At 40.5% G+C, this 12,547-nt stretch overlaps 1 protein-coding gene across 20 annotated transcripts in view; it reads right to left on the reverse strand.

The window, feature by feature from the left end:
* Positions 1–12,547, reverse strand: part of LOC125767431 (solute carrier family 12 member 4) — a 115,058-nt gene that overhangs the window by 55,083 nt on the left and 47,428 nt on the right. For 8 of the 20 annotated variants that reach the window (XM_049434012.1, XM_049434009.1, XM_049434007.1 and 5 more), the window contains exon 2: positions 3,496–3,877. The exons of 10 other annotated variants lie outside the window; for them this stretch is intronic. In XM_049434012.1, coding sequence (XP_049289969.1) covers positions 3,496–3,631 — 136 coding nt within the window. In that variant the 5' untranslated portion in view covers positions 3,632–3,877. Of the gene's footprint in view, positions 1–3,495; positions 3,878–3,972; positions 4,197–12,547 lie in introns of those variants that run through there. 2 more of the 20 variants (XM_049434011.1, XM_049434008.1) reach the window with 2 other exon arrangements.

The raw sequence follows: 12,547 nt of genomic DNA on the forward strand, positions 1-12,547 counted from the left end.
GTATCAGATAATGAGGAAATGTCTTAGAAAACGTTCTTCTCATGCTGTTGTGTTCCGTCCCTGTGTTATGCTTTACTGTGCAATCTCATCACATTCAGTAATGGCTTAAATGTGTTTCGGTTGGCTCGCAGACCGTTCTGTCCACAAGCAAACGAGCAAACTGTGTGTCATGCCAGTTACAGGACGACAAACACCGGGATGATGTTTGGAAGCAGCCCAGTACGGAACATCTTGCCAAACCTACGCCTTTCTGGCGAGCGTAGGAAAAGAGTTCGAAAAAAACAAAATATATCTTCTGTTCATGTCGACGGAATGGTCGTAAATCAAAACGAGTATACTGTAGGTAAACGAAACTTTTCACAAATTGTTGTTATAAATCCATAAATATTATTTTAATTAAACCGATTTAGAGAATAACTAATAGTGTAAATATTATACGACAGAAAATAAAAAAAGCAGTTAAAATGCGATATTTTTTTCGTGAATTAAATTTAATTCGACATTTACGCTAATTTGATAACTGGCGGCGTAATGCTGATGGGTACGTAGATTTTATTCGAAGAATAAAGACTAACCATCAACGAAAACAAATTGATCATTTTTTGCGATGCGGGAAAATATTCTCCTGCTGAGGAAACACCAAATTTCGCCACATTCACATGCTTGATTTTGAAGGAAATTACGTTAAAATCGAGTATCATCGGAAAACTTTCTCACCTATGAGAAAACGCCCTTCAAATACCCACCATCCCTTCCATTACGGCTCTGTGGGAAACTAAGCGTCTGTTAGCGGCTTAGTGGTTTATAGCAAATCGTATTGGATGTGAGATGAATGAGAAAAACGTGTGGTAAATATTTAAACAGCTCGTAAGTTTTAGGGGTAAGATTATCATTGATGCGAGAAATTAAATGTAATTCGGTGGGATGTACAATTTCAAGCGATTGTAGCGATAGTTCGGTACTTTTTCTCCCACAATACCCAAATGCCGTGGGAATTTTATAGTTCTTTGCGGGGTTTCAAGATATTCGAAGCGATACGTAATTAGAACCAATTTATCTAAATAAAATCGTTCGGCATGATTATGAAAATTGATAATGGCTTTGTAGCCACGTTGCGAGCAGCGGTAGCAGTTGTTACACTAATTAACAAAACCAAAACATACAATTAAACATGGCGCGTTTGTCGGCAGTACTGTTTGGCAACAGGATCACTTTACAATCTGGTTCGATTCGGTGATGAAGGAATTAATGATTTTTTAATGACTACTGTGCGGGTTGAAGAATATCTGTGTGGGAAATGTTTCAGCACGGGCCCATTTTCCATCCAATGGAGTGGTCAATGTGGGCTGGAGTGTAGAAAAAGGCCGTACGGAAGTGTGATGAGACGTTGTTTGTTTACTTGTAGCCGCCCATTTGAAAAAGGTCGCTATTTATAGATGGGTCCATGTGCTGACGTAATCAAAACTATGCCTTGGGGTTGCCCCGAAGGCGGTCAAACATCGTTTGCTTGCTGTGTACGCGACGGGGACGAGATTTATTCAATTATTTGTGTTTACATTAGCTTTCCTCTTGTTGGCCTTCTTTTACGGAGAATCTAGTTGTTTTGCAGGAGCGAGTAAAAAAGGAAATCTGAACTCAATATACTCTTTCAACTGCCCAACAAACCAGGCACCATATGCCCAAGCAGTGTAATGTGAATCCATTCGAGTAGGAAGACCTTGTGGACCGAAATCAAACATTCGACGTGTCAACGATGCGTAACATTGATTGAGGCAGCAACGGGGAAGGAATCAAAATTGACCGGCAAATAGACAGCATTTGAATGTCCCAAGAGTCACGTATTCTATTTGCTTTGCTCGCGATATCGAACGAAGAAGGGGTACATCCAGAAAAGCACTTTGGCACTCCGGGAAGAACGGTTTTGCTTGTAATTTGATCGTTTTGCAAAAGGATCCAGAGAAATGATATCGAAATCCTCAGGAAACACCTTACGCCTGAGATGGCAGTGCAATGTGCGAAAAGGGTGAGACCCATCGTGCCGTGTACAATTACTTCGATGGAATCATTCAAGCATCGATTTCCGTTTGATGTTAGACGATGCGTAACGGTGGGTGTAACAATTGGAAAAAGGAAAAAGAAGGAAAAGCCCGAATGGTGGTGTTATTTTCAAATTTCGACACGGAAAACGATGTCTTTTAAAGTATACACATTTTTCAAGTAGAGGTAGAGTTGTTGAACTTAGTTGGTGTCATGTATCAAGTCAACGGAAATTGTAACCAGATCGGTATTGAACACTTCCACCTCGAATGAGGGTCCTATGCAGGAGAAGCAGAATTTTTTTAGAAGATTATCTTTGGATGTATGTAGAGTTGTTATTCCATCTAATGAGTAGCGGAATAGAAAAGGGTAAAGTATGAAGCTTTTGAGAGAATGAACAATTTCTTCAATATAGGATAATCCTTAAAAAAGAATTCTTTTAACTACTAAACGTTGGTACATTTTCCTCTAAAGAACAGAATCGCCTTTAAAGTGAATCGATCCAAAGTTTAACGCGCGAGTCGCTTGATATCGGTTACTTATTGTTCCAACGATTATTCAACGATTACAACCGTCCCTACAGCGACACGATATTTCCATTTCGTCCAGCTGAATAGAGAGCGCGGGGCCAATCACTTTCCAACTTTCTTAGAAAATCCGTTCAGAACCGCAAACGCTTCCCTTTCGACACTGTCGCAACTGTCAATGGCTTTGCCAGTAGAAAGGGTAGCTTTCTTCATCCCCATCTCCTGCATCATTACCTTAACAGTGTTAGAAAGCTTTCTCCTATAGCCCCAGGATTGTAAAAACGGAATGACAATGACTAGCTGTTGTAAGACAGCTTCCGGCGAATAGCTTCCTTCAGCTTCATACCCCAATCGTTACTTGCCTGCAGGTATGTGTACACGTATGTGTGTTTGTGTGTGTATCCAATCTTGGTGTTAATTTTCCGGTTCGTCGAATTGCAACCGGATTGTCAATAGTGTGGACCACCAGCAACCAAGGGAACCTAGCGACAAAACCATGGAAAACTGACGGTTGCATCCGGCAGTTAGCCGATAACAGGACGCGATATGAATGGTGGAAAATGAAACCACAACGCCACCGGGTGTGACAGGGTGTGTGGTTTCTGATGGAACAGATACTGGTAATAGTTGAATATGGGTTGATATGAATTATTTAAACAACGTCTGTCTGTCGAATATGACCACCGGTATTTGTGGTGTCGTTCGGTCGACCCGCTACCGGTGATAATCCAGACAACACGAAGTGATTTGCGGTTAAAGTCGGGCAATGCTGATTGTTTAAACTTTGTGAAGAATGTGACCAACGCTTCGTTTGTTTAATAGCGTTTAAAGTGAAACTTCTACCGTGCATTCAGGAACAATGAAGAAATACTAATCGAATTTATCTATTTGACTTTTGTATTTTCCACCAGCTATTAAAACATGCCATTACCTTTCCCGGCAGCCTTATTTGGTGACGCGCCCTTGCTGCCGGCATTCTTCTGCTGCACGGCCGGGCTTGCCTGCTTGCTTACCCCCTTCTCGGGGTCGCCACCGGCGGCTGGAGTTTTGTTGCAATCCTCCGCCATATTGCTTACAGCACTCTTAACACCCACTTTACAGCTATCGCTTTTTCACGCTCACAAACGTGGACACTTACAGAAAAACACAGGTAAGGCGAATCACCGGGCTTGATGAGCTCACTTATTGGAAAACTTTTTGCACTTTGTTGTTGTTATTTTGCAATACTTTTAACACACACCGACACTTTGAATAAGTACATACAAATCGGAAGCTTGTGATAGTTTTCTATTTTTTAAGAATTGCACACAATGCTGAGGCAATAAAAAGAAAATTATGACATTATTATTTAAATTTACACTTAACTGAGTAACAGAACAGAACTCGTAACAGAAAATCTCAAACTCACTAAGTAAAATAGTTTCTTTTTTCACTTTGACATTAATTGTCCACCTGTTTATTCACTGCTCTAACATTCATCACTTTGCTTTATCATTCCTATCCGCAAAGCATAGCTTTTCATAAACTCTAGCGAAATTTACAGTCACTTCATCCGAATTAGTTGATATGGAGTACATTGTCCTTTTTCTTTTATTTAAAATCACATGATTGTAGCACAAAAAAAAACACCCTCACGGTCGATCTTGCTCGAACTGATGCTGTGAACGATCTATTACAATTTGCGACCAGCCAAAATTGTGCCGATTTGCCAGTGACCGCGAAAAATTAAAACATAACGACGAAGGAGAGAAACAGATTTGCGATCTTCTCGTCGCTTGTGTGAGTGTATGTCCGTGAGTATTTAGATCTTTTAATGAGAGAATGAGAAAAAACTTATCAGGTCTCTTCGGAGGGTGATTTGGATTTGGTTGTTGTTTTGTTTTGCGGCCGCTCATGAAACGTGACCCTCACCTGTTTCCAAGATTTCAAAATAGACACATGCCTCTGAATCGGTTTGGGACCGTAACGACCGTAACGGTTGAATTTGAAAAAGTTCAGCCGCCCATATCCGGTGCAGGTCGGCGGTGGTCTGTGCAGAAACGCGCAAATGATTAGCGCATGACACGACAGGCACCTTTGAGAAATCATAAAAATAATTCACGATTCAATAGGTGGAAGGTCGGAATAGGATGGAAAAATGGAAAGGTAGGGACTATTGCCAAAAATTCTTACCCCGTACCGCTCACCAAGGGAGCAGCCGTAAATTGGATTTAACTCTCAACTGATGAGACAAATTTCGATCCTATTCGACACGTTTGTAAGTGTTTGACAGGGTTTATTTGAACAGGATTAAAATTAAGGCATATATTTTGAAAACTATAAATGCTATAAATTATGACATAAAATGTTGGGAGAAATGTTGACTAATATTATTAACGAGATGCAAAGATGGAGTCATTTACAGAAACAACACAATATACAGTTGTCGATTTAAAATAAACCTAACAGAAATGTTGAGGAAAGTGAAACTTTTTCCTTTCCTTTTTATCTGTGTATTTTACGGAATAAAAAATAGTATATTCATGGCATGACACACAGTGGATATAAATACATTAAACGCTCAGAAACAACACCAAACGTACGATAATGGGAAAATCTTAATCTTGAAAACGTCGAAGGGAGTAATCACCTCATCGCCCACCCATGCGGATTCGGATCATCCAATGCGCAAACTAAACGATCGCGGTAGGCCAAAAGATGATAAGGGATCATACCAAATTTAGGAATCCCTTGGATTTCAATTTTTATTTTTCTGGCGGTGGATCAAACACCGGTACAGTCGGTATAGTCTAAAAAACAAACTCAATTGAAAGATTAAAATGGTCTTGTCTTGGAATGAAAATCACAGCAGTAAAATGTGCATTGTAATCATTAGGGACAAAGCCAAACTTAAAGATATACTTTTCTTCATTCTTCATTTTCTTCATTTTTAAATAAAACAAAAAAAATGTTACAGCACAACCAGAAAATATTCCACGAGCCGAAATCATTCTCGAAGCCCCGTTTGATAATTTCAATCTTTATTTTTTATTTTGCGTTTACATTTATTTTACCCATTTTCACCACATGATCCACGGGCGACCTAAGAGATCTCATCGGAACGAAAACCCTGATGATGGATGGATTGGGTGAAGCAAAATCGTTGTATTCCCTTCCTTGTCGCGGAATGTTTCTGGCAACATGCGCTCACCACATGACACCCGCCGGCACGATTTGTACGATTTATGGCTTCAGGAGCCAGTTTGAGAGGTTTGACGATTTTTCTATTACCTACACCAATTCGATGGGAAAGACGGGTGGGCCGTGGGCATTGTGCGCGGCAGAACAATTTATTTATTTATTTGCTCATATATTTATTTATTTACTTATCCATTTATTTAGCTTTGCGCATCCGTTCTCGAACACGGAAAAAAATCCCAATCATTTTCGTTGTTTTATTGTGTGTATGGAAAGTTGGTTTAGGGCTACAGTTTGTCACTATTCTCATTTGCTACGGATGCGAACAAATTAGTAACGCGTAAAAATGTATCCTACTAATAAACCATTCAACAATACCTTCTAAGCAAGACAAACAACTTCATGTCAGTGTGTTGTACAAATCACGTAGAACATAAGATGCTTACAAACACTAGTTCAACTCGATAAGTTTTAGAAGGAAAGCTATTGTTGCAGATGTGTATGAATTTGCTGAATTTAGGTGCAAAATAATGTCTCACAAGTGTTCACAAGTGGACCAAGAATTCGGAAACAGGTGTGACGAAATCATTCCATCGGTTTTCCACATCAAACCACTCGCAGAACGGCAGAACATTCCCTGGAAAAGTTGTCCTTCATCTTTATGTTAGGATCTGTATGACAAAAAAGGGCATATGACCTTAAGTCGTCCTCTATACTCCGATGAACATCACTTTGGTTCCACTCTCTACAACATGCCACTTCTGTACTCTTCCCGGAACTAGCACTTCAGCAAATAGACTACTAACGAATCACTTCCGCTGTACGCAACGAAATTCCAGAGCATCAATTTTGTACCGGAACTACTTGAACTATTCCAAGAAACGGAAACTCCCGGAACTCATTATGAGCACGGCAAGACGCTTACGAAACATTTTCTAGCGTTCGCGTAAAATGTTACGCGTTGGCATCACTTCACTTTTTAGCCGAAAAATTCACTCTCACCACCCATGATGTAGATGGGGCACTTTAAATTTGCAACTGAAAATGCTTCACAGCATTTGTTGTACACCCCGAACACGCTCAGTTGTTGGAACGGTACTAAAAATGCCAGCCAAATGACGAGACTGTTATACTACGGGTAATTTTAATTGGAAACCTTCTAAAAGATCGGCGTACACCTTGAAATAACATTGTAGATAAGAAAAAAAGACAGACTGATCAATCTTCTAAACATTTTGAACGGCATCTTTCGCATACACAAACACACGCGCACTCATGAGATGACGATCAAACGTGCGAGGGTTATGAGAACAAGCAATCATTAATACGATATTTGCCAGCTTCATTTCTATTCGAATACCTTTCCGATGCTACGAACTACCGCATTTGGGTCCACAGTGCTGACACAATAGAACCGACGACACAACTGAATTGCATCGCGACCGTTGACAATACCATTAACAATACATTTTCCCACGCAACGGCTGGAAGAAAAATCATGCCAATGTTCTGAAGTGTGGAACGATGTGACATGAAAATGAAAGCTACTGTTTACTTAAGAGTTGATTTACGATCCAATGTACAAGTTGGTGGTTGTGCTGATAACTATGTGCATATTTTGTTATTTATATTAATTTCATATTTGAGCTCAATAGGCTTAAAAATTTCATTTATCATAACATGCTACAACGGTTAATAAACTTGAAAATATTTGTTTTTTTTTGCATTTAAACTTCTACCTGAATTTGTTAAAAAAAATCCAAATTCAGAGGAAGCATTCTATAAAACTGTGTCCGGTAAAGTTTCAGACGAAAATTGAATCACGGACCAGCACAAAGCGTACTGAAACTCATTAAAATGAGAATTAAAAGCTTCGCCCCAGGTATAAACCTCATTTGCTTACGCTTCACTGTGCAAATCGAAGCGAATAAGGCCAATAAGGGATTTTTTTTTCATTTGCTTTCTCATCATGTGCCGTTCGTTCTCCGGTGTAATCCTGCACCTGCATTATGAGAGAAGTATGTGCCGGTACGAAAAATGGCTATAAGATTTAACAATTTATATGCATAACTTCAAGTATGAAGAGAGTGTTCCCTTTACCACAAATGCTCTTTTCGAGGAAAAAAAGTTCCTCGTTCAGTGGAAACAATTTTTTAATCTCTTAATTTCTTTCTAGCAGCAGACGAGTAGTTTGCGAAACTGTTTAAGTTCGTCGCCTATATTCCTTACATACGCTATCCTTTTCTTTACGCATTTGTTGTCTTGTCACATCGTTTTTAATTTTCCATTCTTGTGTTTTAAATAATTTCATTTCCGCTTTCCGGTTTGGTTGAAAATACCAATAAAATATGAAGCTTACCGTCCGAAACGGACTCTATTTCGGTTGCTTAGCTCGATTTGCACGGCCGGAAACGAACCGTCACACCGAAAGTTATACCATTCGAAGTTTTATTTCTGCCCACACGCATACATGCGCTTCACCGAGCTGGGAGCTAGGAAAAACGTGTAGTGCAAGCATGCGGATCGTACTATAAAACATAAGTGAAGGGAAACTTTTAGGATTTGATCTCGCTCTGTGCAAACTTTTGGCAAAGCAATTTTGGGAAGCTCTATTTGGTCGGTGCCGGATTCGGAACGGCACCAGTATTGTCATATTGCGGGGCGTTGTGGGGCTCTAGGATGAGACGTGAGCTGAGTGAGTAATTAAATTAATGTGATCCGAGAACGCACGTCCCGCACGTCAGCATTCGGTAACGTTGAGAGCGATACTGTTGGAAAGTATTTTTTGAAAAAGCTTCTAAGTTCGCGCATATGATGGTTTTGTAATAAGTGTATAACGTGTACCACCAGACGTCATAAATAATAGTGGAGGAGATTTCTAGCACAGAACATTTGGTTTTATGTTTACCTCATTTAGATTGGAATAAACAATCTGCTTTGCCTAAATGTTGTATTTTATTTAAAAAAAACTGTTTTAATTGATATCAAATGAAGTTTTTCTTCAAAACTTGTACACTTTTTCAACTTATATCCTCCCCAAAAGGGTTTATGAGGTTCTCCTTAAAGTGTTAGACCAGCAAACATTTTATGGTACAGTTTGGTTGGAAATTATCCCCCATTACATTGATGGTAGAATAAAATCCCGAAGCAGTTGTGTTATAAAAATCAGACTTCAATGGCGCCATTGACAGTTCTGCCCACACACCCACGCAGATATTTGTCTGCTTTTTCCATTTTTACAGATTAAACAATTGCTACAAACAATAAAAAACATCACATTACTCTTGGTGCGGTATGTTTTATGAGAAATTTAACAGAACAGAGACATTAAACACTATCACTGATTCACTGTACTGCAGTGAAAACAGACGAGAAAAGGAGCAATATTGTCGAATTGCGTGGGATTGGAGTATGTAAAAGCTCTGTTGAAGAGTTTTGTCAACTTTAGCCAAAAGCGACACAACATACGTAACGTAACGGGTTACGCATCGTTTGTGTATTCAGCTTGACTTGATACATTAAACCCGTGACGGGTTGACTTTGTCGCGCAGCTGACCATATTCATTATATAAATAGGGTCATCTTCTCACCATCGCCATCGTGGTTTCGCTCCGCTAATCGGATTGCAGCAGGCCAACAAAGCGAACCCCATTCCGGTTCGGACATCTTGGGCGGCCACCAGGGTCGAACCTATTGCCCAGTATCAAAACGCCTCGGTGCTGAAACCCCACATCGATGGCAATCATTTATGGTGACGCTAAGTACGGCACACACGCTCACACATATACCGGTCATGTCACCGGCTGTCAATTAATGGCTGATGACCGTGGCGTAGCACTTCTGCGCCACTACACACGCCAGCTTGATGTGAGCCAATCCATTCCACGGCTACGCACGGACGCGTTACGCAACACTTTTTGGAGGTGGAGCCATAGAACCCCCCCTCGTTTGAATGTCCACTATTCCAATTGCCACTGACAGTGGGACAACTCCGTTACCAATTGCAAGACGGCAAGATAGCAGCAAGTTACCGAGTATGGCAAGTATGGTCGCGAAGCTCTTCAGTGGGGAGTGTGGAATTGTTCTTGCTGGAGCTGATTTTCAGTCGGAATTGCGTCCAAGTCGTACACAAAAACCGGAAGGAATTGCGCCAACGAACGGCTGAAGCAAACAAGGATCAAGTTCACGTGTATTGTGCGCATAGTATGCCGCCAAGACCGGGATTATCCGAAAGTGGACGGTATTGTGCAACGACCCAGTTTCGAGCAACCATTCGTACCGGGAAATCCATGTTAAACGTCGTTGGTAGCCTAGGCCCGAGTCAAAGTGAAGGAACAATGATCATTATGTTAGTATATGAACGAATGTGTTAAATACTGCATGGAGATTATTGTTTTAATTGAAGTGAAAATTAAAAAGTGGCATTATAAATTGCATATTGTTCCTCATGACATCGTGTATTGCAGACTTGCAGAAGTCTACATTAAATGAGAGGCAGAATTAAATTTAAAACACTTTTTATACACTCTTTGCAAATGCATTAGTTTCAGTTCAAATTTATACTAAGTGAACCTGCTTAGTTCCAATAAATTTAATAATAAAAGCACCATGCTAATATATTTATTGGACGTCTCGAGCCCCGAGGAAGCGCTCTCAGGGCACGCAAATTAGTTTTCCATTTTCACACAGCAAATTAGTGCGGTTTCCTGTCGCTCAACAAACCTAATGCCACCACCGTTTTTAACCTTGCCGACCGTTCTACCGCGCTAGGGAGCATTTTCCTAAGAGCTTTTCCTGGTACTGTCGAACCGTAAGGTGCTTTAGCTTTATTATCAGCGTGCGCGGGGAATCGCTTTTCCGGACAGGATTAGATTTGTCAAAAATGTATAACACCTCACCCTTCGCCATCTACCTTGGCACAGCGCGTACACTAATAGAGTGTGCGTGACTCGTTGTTTGGGTGAGTGGCACAAATTTATTGGCGTTTCACTATTTGTAAAACAACCGACTCATTCTCAAGAAGTCTTGGGTTTGTTTCGCTTTTCGAGTTCTGCCTGGTTATGGTTCATGACCGAAGGAACTGAAGGGCGCCTCCTACTTTCTTTTCGCTCTGAACCTCATTTTTCTGCGTCCTGGATGATTATGTAAATCATCAGATTGCGGAACGACGAATGCCAAAAGCTGGTTGAGAAATTCACATGAATCCTTTCATTTTTTTCCCCCTAGCACCATGAAGTTGGTCCTACATATCGTGCTTCGATCCGGATCCAATGGATGTTGCCTCTGGTGAAAAACAAAGTGTTGATAGTCGATTTTTCATCGCACTCCCATCTTCCCGGGAAGCTCTTTTCTGCCGGGGCAGTAGAAAAGCATCGTTTTTGCTTGCTGAAAGGGAACAATCGACAAATATTTCCGGAACTTACGGGCAAACAATCTGTGCGAGAACCAGGTGTGCAAAAATTTTCGACTGAATGAGTAGGACCACACATCGTCGTTCTGAGTCTTGAAATTCGGAGGGTTATTTTATTTTTGGATCGAGTTCAAAACCGATTTTCGATGAGTTTGTCGATGGGGACGATGATTGTGCTGGTTGGTCCGAAAACGGATGCACGGAAAAAGCGGATAATTTGTTTTTTTTTTTTGTTCTCCGGTCCAGTTTTCTAAAGGAAAGGCTTTTGGGGGAGAATATCTCTGGGATGCTGATGAGTGCTAAAAGCCAAACTAAAGCACGAACCGGAGAATGCCAAGCTGCAGGTAATGGGTTGGTTGTGCTACAAATCCTCCATTTCATTTGACTGAAAGCGGAATTCGATTAAATTCATCTGATGACCAGCTTTCATACGGTCATGGGGAAATTTTTGAAGCGAACAGTATCAGCTAGCAGTTGACAACTAAACAGACAGTTCTCGCATACGTAAGAAGCTGCAATGTATCACACTCAAAATGCGGGAAAAATCCATAAAAGATGTAAACGTGAAATATTTTTCAAATGAGAGTAGATTGCATAGATTGGATATCTAAAAAAATAATCATAACGTACGATTTATTTGCACTATGCTCATGCTCGTCCTCTCAGATCGGAGCACACATTTTGGTGTGAATTTCTCAATCGAAAATTTTGGGAATCGTAATACACTCCAGGAGAAGTAAAATCGTACTTGATGGTAGCAGTACGTATAAATGTTCTTCTGTCCTAAACCAAAAGCTTGTACAACTATCAAATTTGGATATATTGTCTCCATGATGTCCAGTCTTTAGAAAAAAAATGTATATAGAGAAAGCCAAACTTTAGTTCCACTCAGCTGGATGCGAAACATGTGTACTTCCGCTCCAATGTTTCTCCAGTCAAACAATGTCGAATTCTGTCAGCTCGTTGAACGAACGAATCTTCCCAGTGCCGTGTAGTATGCAAATGTGCCATTTGTACCACAACTGGGTCGGTCTCTGGATACAACCTAACACAAAAAATAGCCACATTGGCGACATCTCGTCCCGTACGTTGCCATAAGCATGGATCAAACTATACGTTACAAAGTGTTTGGGCGCGACAGACAAAAAAAAACTTTGCCAGAGTAGAGGGAATAAAAACATCCCTTCGTCAGACATTTGGGAGTATTCAGGAACTGTTTGGTATTTCTCTGTTCTCAGTTTTGTGTGTGCCTGTGAAAGTGTAACAAGATACAGGCGCCAATAATTGTATCCCTCTACAGCATACGGCGAGTAATCAGGATGATGATAACCTTTGTTTGCACCCATGCATCCGTAGAAAAAGTGACTAGATGTCCAGAGTTTCAAGTGGTGATGGA

The sequence above is a fragment of the Anopheles funestus genome, chromosome 3RL (genome assembly GCF_943734845.2).
Source record: "Anopheles funestus chromosome 3RL, idAnoFuneDA-416_04, whole genome shotgun sequence".
Lineage (NCBI taxonomy): Eukaryota > Metazoa > Arthropoda > Insecta > Diptera > Culicidae > Anopheles > Anopheles funestus.